At 46.4% G+C, this 11651-nt stretch overlaps 1 protein-coding gene across 1 annotated transcript in view; it reads left to right on the top strand.

Annotated features, from left to right (window-relative positions):
* The window catches only part of LOC117868046 (cystathionine beta-synthase-like), a gene marked incomplete in the record, with an annotated part of 57166 nt that overhangs the window by 19473 nt on the left and 26042 nt on the right, over positions 1-11651 (top strand). The window contains 3 exon segments of the mRNA XM_034753639.1: positions 2227-2434; positions 6654-6760; positions 7931-8065. Of these exon segments, the coding sequence (XP_034609530.1) occupies positions 2232-2434; positions 6654-6760; positions 7931-8065 (445 nt within the window).

The raw sequence follows: 11651 nt of genomic DNA, 5'->3' as shown, positions 1-11651 counted from the left end.
GGGGGATGGGGCGGAAGGGGGGAGGGGGGGGGAGGGAGGGGGGGGGGGGGGGGGGGGGGGGGGGGGGGGGGTGTAGACACATGACCTAAAACAAGACCTGTTAACCATCTGCATGGAGCTGACTCCATATTCCGTATTGGTGAGGGTGATTCTCACAGGAAATCTAGTCAGAAATAAACCTTCATAAAACCGGCCCTGCGAGCCTGCCGCTCTTTCCTGTGGCGTTCGGTGTTGGAAGTAATTCAGCTACAGACTTTATTTTTTCTTTGTGGATTTTGTTAACGTTTCTCCCCAGCTCCAGGTTAGTTTCCCTCATTGCCTTGCTCCAGAGAGGGTGAGTGCCCGCTCCCCTGCCCTCCCCAGAGGCAGAATTTTTGGGGGTGTTTCTGAGTTTTTGCCAGACCAGTTCTTCTATGGCAGCTCTCTCACTTTCACCCACCCTTTGAGGATGTTTGTTTCACCACTAGGCAGGAAACTGCCTCTCTAACATGACCATTCTCTGCCCAGGGCACAGCCACATTAAATTGAGCTCTGTCTAGAGTCAGTCAGCACTGCTGTCTGATCATCCAGCGGGGTATAAATCTGCCAGCCATCTGCTTGGGATGGGGAGATCCTAGCTCCTTTTGGGGTAGAAAGTGGTGGTAGGCTGTTTGTTTGTTTTTTTTTTTATTGGGGGGAGACTCTACTGCTTGATCAGTCTCGTCTCTTGATTTTTGGAGACGCCCACAGTTTACAGCAGGCAATCTTCTAATTCATACCAGCCTGTCTTCATGCTGTTGTTGCACAGGATGTGGTCACAAATTTTGCCACTCAGTGCTGCACCAGAGCTGAGCCCGACTTCCCATTTCAGTTATAAGCCTGTTGCCAGCCCAAAAGGGCCTGAGGAGGCAGCAGCGGGGTTCGTTGCCCGGTGTGCTTCGCACTAATAGATACACCAGGTGTGAAGAAGCAAAACAACTTTATTTAAGAGCTTTGAATAGGCCCTAGGAGACCAACATGTCTTAAATTAAGCGCAGCAAATACAAGCAAGTTTTTCCTTTTATATTTTAAGCAGTTTTTGTGCAGGCTTTGTTTGTTACTTTTTCCCCTGCCCCTTCTTCTCCTCCCTCTCAAGCAGTTACAGTTAGGAAAATTCCCATTCGTCTGCTTATCTTTGACCTTGTTAGTATGAACGAAACAGCAGCTATTTGCTAGAAAAGCTGACCATTACATTACTGCTTTAGCCTTTTTCAGCATGTAAGCAGTTAGCATAGAAGTAGGTGAAAGTTTACAAGATGGAGTCACTGTGGCTTACTTAGACCCAGAGCAAAGGAGTTTTATTGGCACTTATGGTCTTGCACTCCCCTGAGTTACCTGGTAGCTATGCCTAGTGACACCAACCAGCCATTCACAGCTTGAACCATGATCATAAAGCTTACTGTCGTCCCAGTGCTGCACAAACCCTAACGAGCCCTTAAAAGACCCTGGTATGTTATTTTTTTCATACATAGGGAAACTAAAGCCATGTCTACACTAGTGAGCCTACAGCGGCACAGCTGTATTGAAGTAGCGGCGCAGCTGGAAGATCGCTCGTGTAGCTGCTCTGTGCCGATGGGAGAGAGCTCTCCCATAGACACAATAAAACCATCTCCATGAGTGGCAGTAGCTGAGTCAGGAGGAGAAGGTCGGTCTCTGAAATAGCACTGTGCACACTGCTGCTTAACCCAGCAACACTTACGTTGCTCGGGGAGGTGTGCTATTTGCGCCCCTGAGCGACACAAGTTTTGCCAACATAAGTCCTAGGGTAGACCTAGCCGAAGACTCTGATGCTAAGTGATTGCCCAAGCCCCCCAAAGAGTTAGCAACGGCCGTTATTCAATCTCAGAAGTTCCTGGCTCCAGCTGCATGTTTAGACTGCTAGGCTATGCTGTCTCACTGGAACTTGATACTAGAACAGCGTGAGACTGAGCCCCTCCTCTGATGGGGTGAACAGATGGGGAAAGCAGAAGATTCCAGAAGACTTCAGCTTTGTGTGTCATAATGAAGGCAAGACAGTAGCAGTATGTGGTGTAAGCCTACATTGCTCTTATGTTCAGTTGCCTCCATAATAATCTGTAACATCATAACAAAATAGGGTTTAAAGTAGTCTGCTGCATATGTCATGTGGCTTTGAGGTAATCCTTTTACTTCTCAGAGGATGCTCAAAGTGAGTCTGAATAATGGCAGGTTCTTCTTTCCTTTTCAAAGACACGATGCCTTCAGTTCCTCCAGAAGCAGAGATGGACAACAGTTCCTGCCCTCACTTCTCTGCTAAATGTGTACTGAATGGAGGCCTGGAGAAGGAGCCCGGTAACATCAGTGAGGAGAGAAAGTGGATCCGACCTGACACCCCTAGCAAATGTACCTGGGAGCCAGGAAAACTCCCCTCTGAATCCCCTCATTATCACCCCACTTTGTAAGTGATACCTTTCTTTCCTTGTTGCCTTTCAGTGTTAACCAAGACTTTGTCCCCTCAGAGCACTGCATGGGTTTAACTAAAGGTGTGAATCTTTTTAGCTGTATTAGTTAAATTGGCATAATTTTGCATATGGACACTTTTGTATCTGATACCTGTAATTTACATTTGCAAGCTCAGTTAATATGTTTAAACCTAGCTTATGTTTTATAAAAGAGGCAAACTTCCATTGACTTTAATGGGATCAAGAAGACATCTTTTGTGTTTGACAGTTTTTTGCTTTCTCATATTTACACATTCACTTTCATCTTCCCTAAATGGTGCTATTTAAACCTCCCTCCCAAAAAATGCAGGCAAGAAATGAATAAATTCACCAGGAATTTGGTCACACCTGCCTGTAATTGCAGCATTAATCTGTGCTCAGCATCTCATAGATTCATACAGCCAGAAAGGAACATTAGATCATCTAGTTCAGTGGTTTTCAAACTTTTTTCATTTACGGACCCCTAAAAAAATTTCAAATGGAGTTGCACAGCCCTTTGGAAATCTTTGACATGGTCTGCGGTCCCGAGGTTGAAAAACCACTATTCTATGAGTCTGGTGGCACCTTAAAGACTAACAGACTCCTTGTTGTTTTTGTAGATACAGACTAACACGGCTACCCCCTGATACTTGACACTATTCTATGGTAACAATAACCTTTCGCAGACCCCTTAAACATAATCTGCAGACCTCTAGGGGTCCATGGACGATTGGTTGAAAATCACTGATCTAGTCTGACTATTTCTAGTCTGCTTTTGTTGACAAACCATGGTTTGGAGCAGTCATGGCATTGATGGAGATTATATGTGCATACGCATATAGAAATGACTGATGCATTAATTTTTCCTGGAAGGGCTGAAATTTATGTTAACCTACTTCAGATGGTGAGAGCATAGCAGGCTGTGGATCGCAGCTTTGTAGTTCTTGCCTTTGACCTGGGAATCATTCTTTATCTCCCTCCCCCTGTATATCTCTCCAGTGAATATGCTTTTTATTGTAGCCCATATCTGCTAGAAGGAGAAAACGTCTGAAATCTTATTAATTCCTTCCCTGCTCCCCCTCATTACTAATTTGAGATGCAGAGAACTCCTTTTCACCTCTTTCCTTAAAATGAACAATACCCCTTCCAAGCTAAACGGCCTCTTCTTGATATTTAATAAATAAGATTTTCAACTCTTCTAAACAAAGAACATTGTTAGCAATATACAAACATTCCCTTCCCATTAACCTTTTGCTTAAAGAAGCTGATGTGAAGCTGCATAAGCCAGAGGGCTTGTCTATACTGACAAATTTCTTCGCAGTAAAGCAGCTTTTTGTGCTCAAACTGCAGACGTGTACACACTGCCAAGCCACTTTGTGCACAGAAACTCCTCAGTTGCAGCACGGCAAAAAAAACACCTCGTCGAGAGTCGTAAGGCTATTTGCATAGAGGCTCTAGCACTCTATTGCCAGTGTAGATGTTTAATTGTTTTCTGTGCTGTAATTGGCCTCCGGAGCTGTCCCATAATGCCTCAAGCGGGTTGCCCTGGAGACAGGTGCCCCTCCCCTTTCAAAGCACCATTTCTGACAGCCCTTGCATGCTGTACTGATCTGCTCCGGGACACAAAGTAAACCAATAATGTGGAATGCTCGTGCTGTTGAACACAGAGGGCTTGGCTACACATTAAAGCAGCCCCGGGCGCTCTAGCTCACTACCCATCCACACTGGCAAGGCACGTAGAGAGCTCTGACTCCAGGGCTAGAGCGCTCCTGGTACTCCACCTCAGTGAGAAGATTAACACTTGGTGCGCATTGGCTGAAACGCCTGGGCATCAGTGTGAATGAGTGTTGCATCACTGCGCTCTGATCAGCCTCCAGAAACGTCCCATAATCCCCTTAAGTCAAGTGGCCACTCTTGTCATTGTTTTGGAATCACTGCAGGAATGTGGCTATGCCCTTTGAAAGCTCTGTTTCTGACAGCCGGCATGCTTATCTGCTCTGAGACAAAGCAGCCATTACAGTAACTCCTCATTTAATGTTGTAGTTATGTTCCTGAAAAATGTGACTTTAAGTGAAACGATATTAAGCAAATCCAATTTCCCCATAAGAATTAATGTAAATGAGGGGGTTAGGTTCCAGAGAATTTTTTTTCACCAGACAAAAGACTATATTATATACACCCTTCTACCCCAATATAATGCTGTCCTCGGGAGCCAACAAATCTTACTGCCTTATAGGTGAAACCACATTATATCAAACTTGCTTTGATCCGCCAGAGCCCCCCAAAAACCCACTCTCCCCACACATACACACAACACACTCCGTCACACTCCACCCCACCCCCCTCATTTGAAAAGCACGTTGCAGCCAATTGCATGCTGGGATAGCTCCCACAACGCACTGCTCTCTGTGACCATTGCAAGAGTTGCTAATGTGGCCATGCCAGTGTGCATGCAGCTCAGTGTGGACAGACTGCAGCGCTTTCCCTACTGTGCTCTATGAAGGCCGGTTTAACTCAAAGCGCTCTACATCTGCAAGTGTAGCCATGCCCAGAGGCAGGTGTGTGTGGGGGTGTGTGTGTGTGAGAGAGATTTGATGTGCAGAGAGCCTAGGGAGGGAGCCGGGGCTGATGGGGGTTTCCTCCTCCCCCTGCCTCAGGACTGGTTGCTTCCTGCTGCTGTCTGACCAAGACAGCGTGTTGACACACTCTCTGTCTCCCAAAACACACTGTCTTCCCCCCTCCATATACACACACACACTCCCTGTCACACACTCTGCCCCCCCACACCACTTCAGTTGAAAAGCAGCTGACAATGTAGTAGGATGCCAATGGGATTGGGAAGCCTGCATCATGTGACGCTGTGCCTGCCCCACGAGGCATTGCAAACCATTCCCAAAGCACCCTGCAGCCAGTTGCACAATGGGATAGCTACCACAATGCACTTCTGTCTTTGCCACTGCAAGAGTTGCTAATGTGGATGCGCTCCAGTGTCACAAGGAGCACAGTGTGGACGCGCAACAGCAATTTAATTCCAGAGTTTTAATAAAAGTGGTATAATTTGTGGCGCAGACACTTGCCAGTGTAGACGTACCCAGAGTTAACTCATGCTAAGTAACCTATTAAGCAATTGCCCTGATCAGTTGAATAATTGAATTAAGTGGTTGGTAATGATGACAATAAACTACATCAGCGTTTTTCAGTGTTTTCGGGTTGCGACCCAGTACTGGGTCGCGGCATGTCAGGCATTGGGTTCCTCTGGTCAGCACCACTGACCAGGACGTTAAAAGTCCCATCGGCGGTGCTACCCAGCTAAGGCAGGCTAGTTCCTACCTGTTTTGACACCGCGCCACACCCCGGAAGCAGCCAGCAGTGGGTCTGGCTTCTAAGCAGGGGGACCCCAGGGCTCTGCGCACTGCCCCACCCCGAGCACTGGCTCCGCCCTCCAGATTGGGGGGGGGGCGCCTCCGCCTAGGAACCAGACTTGCTGCTGGTTGCTTCCGGGGTGCAACACAGCCTGTGGTGCCAGGACTGGCAGGAAGCCTGCCTTTGCACCCTAGCTGTGCTGCTGACCGGGAACCACCAGAGATAAGTCCATGCCCCAATCCCCAGCCCTGAGCCCCCCCAAACCTTGAACCCCTTCCTGCACCCCAAACCCCTCATCCCTGGCCCCACTCCAGAGCCTGCACCTCCAGTCCAGAGCCCTGACCCCTTCCCACACCCCTGAGCCGTCCCAAACCCAGAGGCCTTCTTGCATCCCAAACCCTTCATCCCCAGTCCCAGCCCAGAGCCCTGACCCCCTTCCACACCTCAACCCCCTGCCTCAGGCCAGAGCCCCCTCCCACACCCTGAACCCCTCATCCCTGGTCCCACTGCAGAGCCCTCACCCCCGTACCCCAGCCCTGAGCCCCTCCTCCACCCCAAACTCCTCATCCCCAGCTTCAACTAGGTCCCCAGGAAAAAAGTTTGAAAACCACTGAACTACATGATGCGTGAGGTAAATGCATGTACCTTGTGCTATCCATATCATTTCACTGATGTCTGATTACTCCAAAAGTTTTGGATCAGGGTTTTGCTGTCTTAGAAAGTCCTTTCTGTTGTGAACTTCTGTATGTTTAAAAAGAACATCCAAAATAAGCATGTGACCTCCCAGTGTTACCGCCAAGAACTGATTGATGTGTCTGTGCGTGTGTGCATTAGGTCAAAGTCTCCAAACATCCTGCCAAACATTCTGAAGAAAATTGGTGATACTCCTCTGGTACAAATCAACAAGATCGGAAAGTTCTTTGGACTCAAGTGTGAACTCTGTGAGTACCTGCTGCAGACAGAAGTTAGAGGTGTATCTTCAGGTGTTGTGCTAGAGGTGTAGCTTCAGAAATCTGGATCACCCTATTTAACAGTGTTCATGAGAGCTGGCTGAGAAATGCTTTTTGTTTCTGTGAAGAGGTTGACAAAAATTAATGTTTTTCAGTTGCAAAAAGGAAAAAAAAGAAAATTCTTCAGTTTTTGGGTTTCTGTGTTTGGTTACCTGTACCTCCTCTTCCGCCCGCGCTCGTGCGCATAAACAAACAAAACAAAAAGCAAACCACACATGCTACACATCAAAAATGGACATTTTCCGATGACATTTCCCTTTTGATTAAAAAGCCATTTTTGGTCAAAAAAGTTTCAAATGAGACTTTCAACCAGCTCTCGGTGTTGCCACTGGGCCCTTCGGAATGAGGCTGCAGAATAGTCCCCAAAGAGCAGTGCAAATGATGAAATGGTTGTAGCGACTGACTTTTTAGGAAAGATTTAAAAGAACAAACTACAGTCTGCGTAGCTTAACTAAACAATGACTGCTGCATGGTAATAGTGTAAAAGTACATGGAGGGGATCCTCACAGAAGACAATTAAGAGATTCTGTTTACTGTTGTCCAAAGGGCTGAAACTTGGAGACATGCGATAAAATGAAAGCGTGGACTTCTTAACAGTTAGATCAAGCTCCCAAGAGGTGGAAAATTCAGTAAGGAACAATTGGCAAGGGAATGGCCTATTTTAAAAAATTCCACCTGGTACTGGTAGAGCACCCTAACCTGTCCGCACTCCCCCTCTCCTGAGTTGAGCTACACATGGGCTTTTAATGCTCTCTGATCCTCTGCCCCGGTGTAACAAGCAGAGAAAAGAGGACAAAAGGAGAGACCCACTGATTAAGATGAAACTGACATGGTGTGGAGCTGCTTGTTCCTGTGGCCAGCTGTGAAATGTGCCAGGAACTTTATCAAATTGGCCAAAGACACTGGAAATGCTGACTTCTCCACTGTACTGTGGGCTGCTTTTCCCTTTGTCTTGTTGGGAGGTGGGGGGTGTTTAACTGGGAAAAAATGATCTTAGCTGGAGTGGTTTTGGATCTAAGTAAGGAGTCAGAATTCCTCTGGTGAATGCTGAAGTGCCTCTCTTTTTTTTAACACACATTTGTTTGACTATTCTGTTTCCAGTGGCAAAGTGTGAGTACTTTAATGCTGGGGGGAGCGTGAAGGATCGAATTAGCCTGAGGATGGTGGAGGATGCAGAAAGAGCTGGGATTTTGAAACATGGGGACACGATCATTGAGCCAACATCAGGAAACACAGGTAGGAATTTCTAGGTCGCAGTGAGATTGCTAAGCAACTGTGGGAACGTGGTCTGAAGGCTTCCATGGAACAGGTGGGAGAGGGGTTGGAGCAGAGACGGCTGCTCATTCAAAAGAGAAAATGCATCCTTGCCTGACAGGAGGAGAAAACCTCACAGAAGTTCTGCTCCCAGCTCAGGATCCATCTGAGGAAGGAAATATGGTGCTTGATGCTGCTCAGGGACTACTGCTTACTTTTATGTATATAGAAGTTAGTATCTGAGCGCCCCACAATTATTAGAGGATTTTGTTGTCCTCACTATACCCACGTCAGGTTGGGAAGTATTTTCTCCATTGTCCAGAGCAGACTATAAGTGACTTTCCAAAAGTCACATGAGGCTGAGCTGGGAATCAAACTCAGGTCTACTAAATGTCAGTCCAGCACCCTATCCACTAGACCATCTTTTGTACCTCTTACTCTGTAGGAATAGATCAGTAGTCCAGAATCCTGTCTCAGATAGTGGCTGATGCTGGATGCTTCAGAGGAAGGTGTAATCTCCAAGTTATTCAGTGACTGAGAGGGGAGCAGAATAGTTGAGAGCAGTCTGGAATTCATTTTCAGGTTCTGCTCTGAAGCACAAGCATTGCTAGCTCTTGTACCTTTATTCTACAATCTTGTATCCAACTGAAACGGCAGAGAGGATGTGGGGGGGCAGGATGAATTGGCTCCTGGTCCATGGGTGGGGCTTCTAGACATTACTGTAACATATAATAGAGTACCCAAAGCTGGAATTTGCCCAGGACATCCATGGGTTGTGCTTGTGGAAAGAGCCATGTGCATCCAAGTGGTGAGGTGCTTAGCTGTACAATTTGCCCGAATGACTTCAGGTAGTACAGAGCATTATACTGAGGCACCAGTTCTGCGGTGAACCTATTGACTAGCCAACACCACGTCCTGCAGCACGTAGCTGTTCTTCAGAGATGTCCCATCTGAATGCTGACACAGCTGGACCCTGCTTAGCTTGCAAGAGCTGCCGATAGCTCAGCACAAGTTAATTTCGTACAGCTCTGCAGCACAAGCAAGAGTGAGGTCTGGAAAGCAGGAAAAAGAATAGCTTTAAGGTTAGAGCCTTTGGTAGTCACATGCCATCCTAGCAGACACACTGGGTGATTATCTAGATACAGCTCTGTTTTCAGCACTCACCCTTTGAAGGCTGGAACTGCAGTCCTGAATTCCACTTTTGAGACCTAAGAGTTTGGATCTGTATTTGGCATGCCTCTGACTCCTTACCGTGGTGACATGGCTGGCTGTAGCTGACACGGTGTTCTGTCACACTAACAGGACTAGGTCTCTTAAATCAGAATGTCCCTCTTGCCATGGGATCTATGGGGTAAAACGGCAGAGACTGTGAGGAATGTGTAGGGTAAAGGACCTCTCCTCCCAGTGAAGACTGTCTTGTTTTACTAAAGGCCGTGAAGAATGGAGGCAAGGCCTAGGTAGGCAGCGGTGATGCTCCCCAGGGGTAACCAGGGTTTTGAGGCACAGCACCACCACCTGCCCTAGAGTGAGGGAGTCTTGTCAGTGCTTGCTGTGGATCAGCTCCTGAAACCAGCACAAGCACTGCCTTCCAGGCCTCTTCAGGCCTCCCGCTGTCTGTTCCGGTAGAAATAGACACACACAAACTCCCAAGCCCTCTCTGAGCATTCCCTGTAGTATCCAGCCCCTTATCCCCTGAACACTCACAGAAATAGCAGGTCTAGAGGATTCAAGTGATAGTGAATAAGGATACTGGAAACGAATGGTTACATATAAACCGAAATCATAGCACACTTTCTAGAGAGTAAATAGGTTAACCTCTGGTCTACAGAAGCTTATCTCACCCAGAGTCCTCTACAGCATTTTCAGTCAAGCTTGGTTGAGACCCCTTTTTCAGAAAGCAAAAGCGCTGTCCTCTTACTTCCTCAGTGAAGAGTGTCTGGGTGTTCCAGTTGCCCCCTTCCCAGATATACCCAAGTAAACCTTTGTTATGCACCTCCAGATAAGGTTCTCTGCCTCTGCTGTGTTTCTCTTCCTGTTAGTTCTTTTTTACAATCCTTCCTTTGCATTCAGTTCTGACTGGTGATAGGGGAACCATTGTGAACGAGACAATAAATTTATGTGAGACTAGACAGAGCAGAGACATCTCCTGTTTGACAGAAAACCAGCTTTTCACCAGCCTTGATACAGACTTTAAGAACATATTTTCAGTATACATACATAACTCCTTACATAGTATCTGTACATGCATTTCACAGGGATATTTGTGACCAGTGTGACATCAACTTTCCTTTGAGACCTGACATGACATTCTTTGGTGAACCAGAATGTACATCCCAGAATCAGGGTAACCTCCCTGCACCTCATTTCTGGTTGGCATCAAGAGGGTTCTTGGGTCACAGCAGCACAGGGAATTGCCGGTCACTCCTAGCCTCCGCCCATAGCTAATTTCTCTAGGAAGAGGATAGGATTTCTCCTCTCCCCTCCTCTCCACTTCCGCTGCACCTGGCTCCCTAGTTTGACATTTGCAGCACTTTCATGTTAATCTCTTAAAAGTGTAGGGTAATAGAGTTTGGGGTTTAGAATGTCTTTCTGATTGTCAGTGTTGGTCATATTTTACCTCAGTATCGGGCGTTAGTGAGACCATGGTTGAAATACAGTGTCCTGTTGTGGTGTCATCACTTCAGAATGGATGTTGACAAGCTGGTTGCGAATTTTTCAATGAAATATATTTTCATCAGAAAACTGATTTCTCAAAACCAAACTTTTTTGAAGTGTATGTCTCAACAAAACTTCCTCAGAGAAACCTACCCCAGAATACCTAATGGCTACTGATTTAGAGTAAAAAGAAGAACAGGAGTACTTGTGGCACCTTAGAGACTAACAAATTTATTAGAGCATAAGCTTTCGTGGACTACAGCCCACTTCTTCGGATGCATCCGAAGAAGTGGGCTGTAGTCCACGAAAGCTTATGCTCTAATAAATTTGTTAGTCTCTAAGGTGCCACAAGTACTCCTGTTCTTCTTTTTACTCTAAATCACATTCAAATAAGGTTTTGGAGCCTCTTGTCCTTGAGAATCCATTTAAACACAGAAGGATTCCGCACTAAGGTTTGGCTGGCTGGTTTTTGGCTGTCAGCTGTAATTTTTGCAAGTCTAAGCTCCAATCTAAAAGAACAAAAGAGGAAGGGAATCACTGATAGCTGCAATGACAACCCCATCGGTGATTAAGGCTGGGAATTTCTAAAGCATTTAAGGGAATTAGGTGCCTAAAGCCCACTGAAAAGTGCTCTTAGGCACTTCTAAAAATCCCACTCTTAGAGTTTAAGCACCAACAGTCCATTTGAAAAGCTAGAAGAGAAACATGGCTGCAGATATAGATCACTCTATGAACTTCATACCCTCATATCTCCATGTCTGTACTTTGTCCCATCAACCTTTTACCCTCAATCGGGGATACTGCAGATTATGTATTCCTCATGCCACCTGATCTTAAGCCAAACTTTGCACCCTCAATAATCTGTATGTTATTCCCTGATAACCAGAAACTTCTATGCTCAAACTCTGTTCAC

This window comes from Trachemys scripta, chromosome 1, assembly GCF_013100865.1.
Source record: "Trachemys scripta elegans isolate TJP31775 chromosome 1, CAS_Tse_1.0, whole genome shotgun sequence".
NCBI classification, from domain to species: domain Eukaryota; kingdom Metazoa; phylum Chordata; order Testudines; family Emydidae; genus Trachemys; species Trachemys scripta.
The sequence above is the reverse complement of the archived record's forward strand: the minus strand, read 5'-3'. Positions and strand labels throughout refer to the sequence as shown.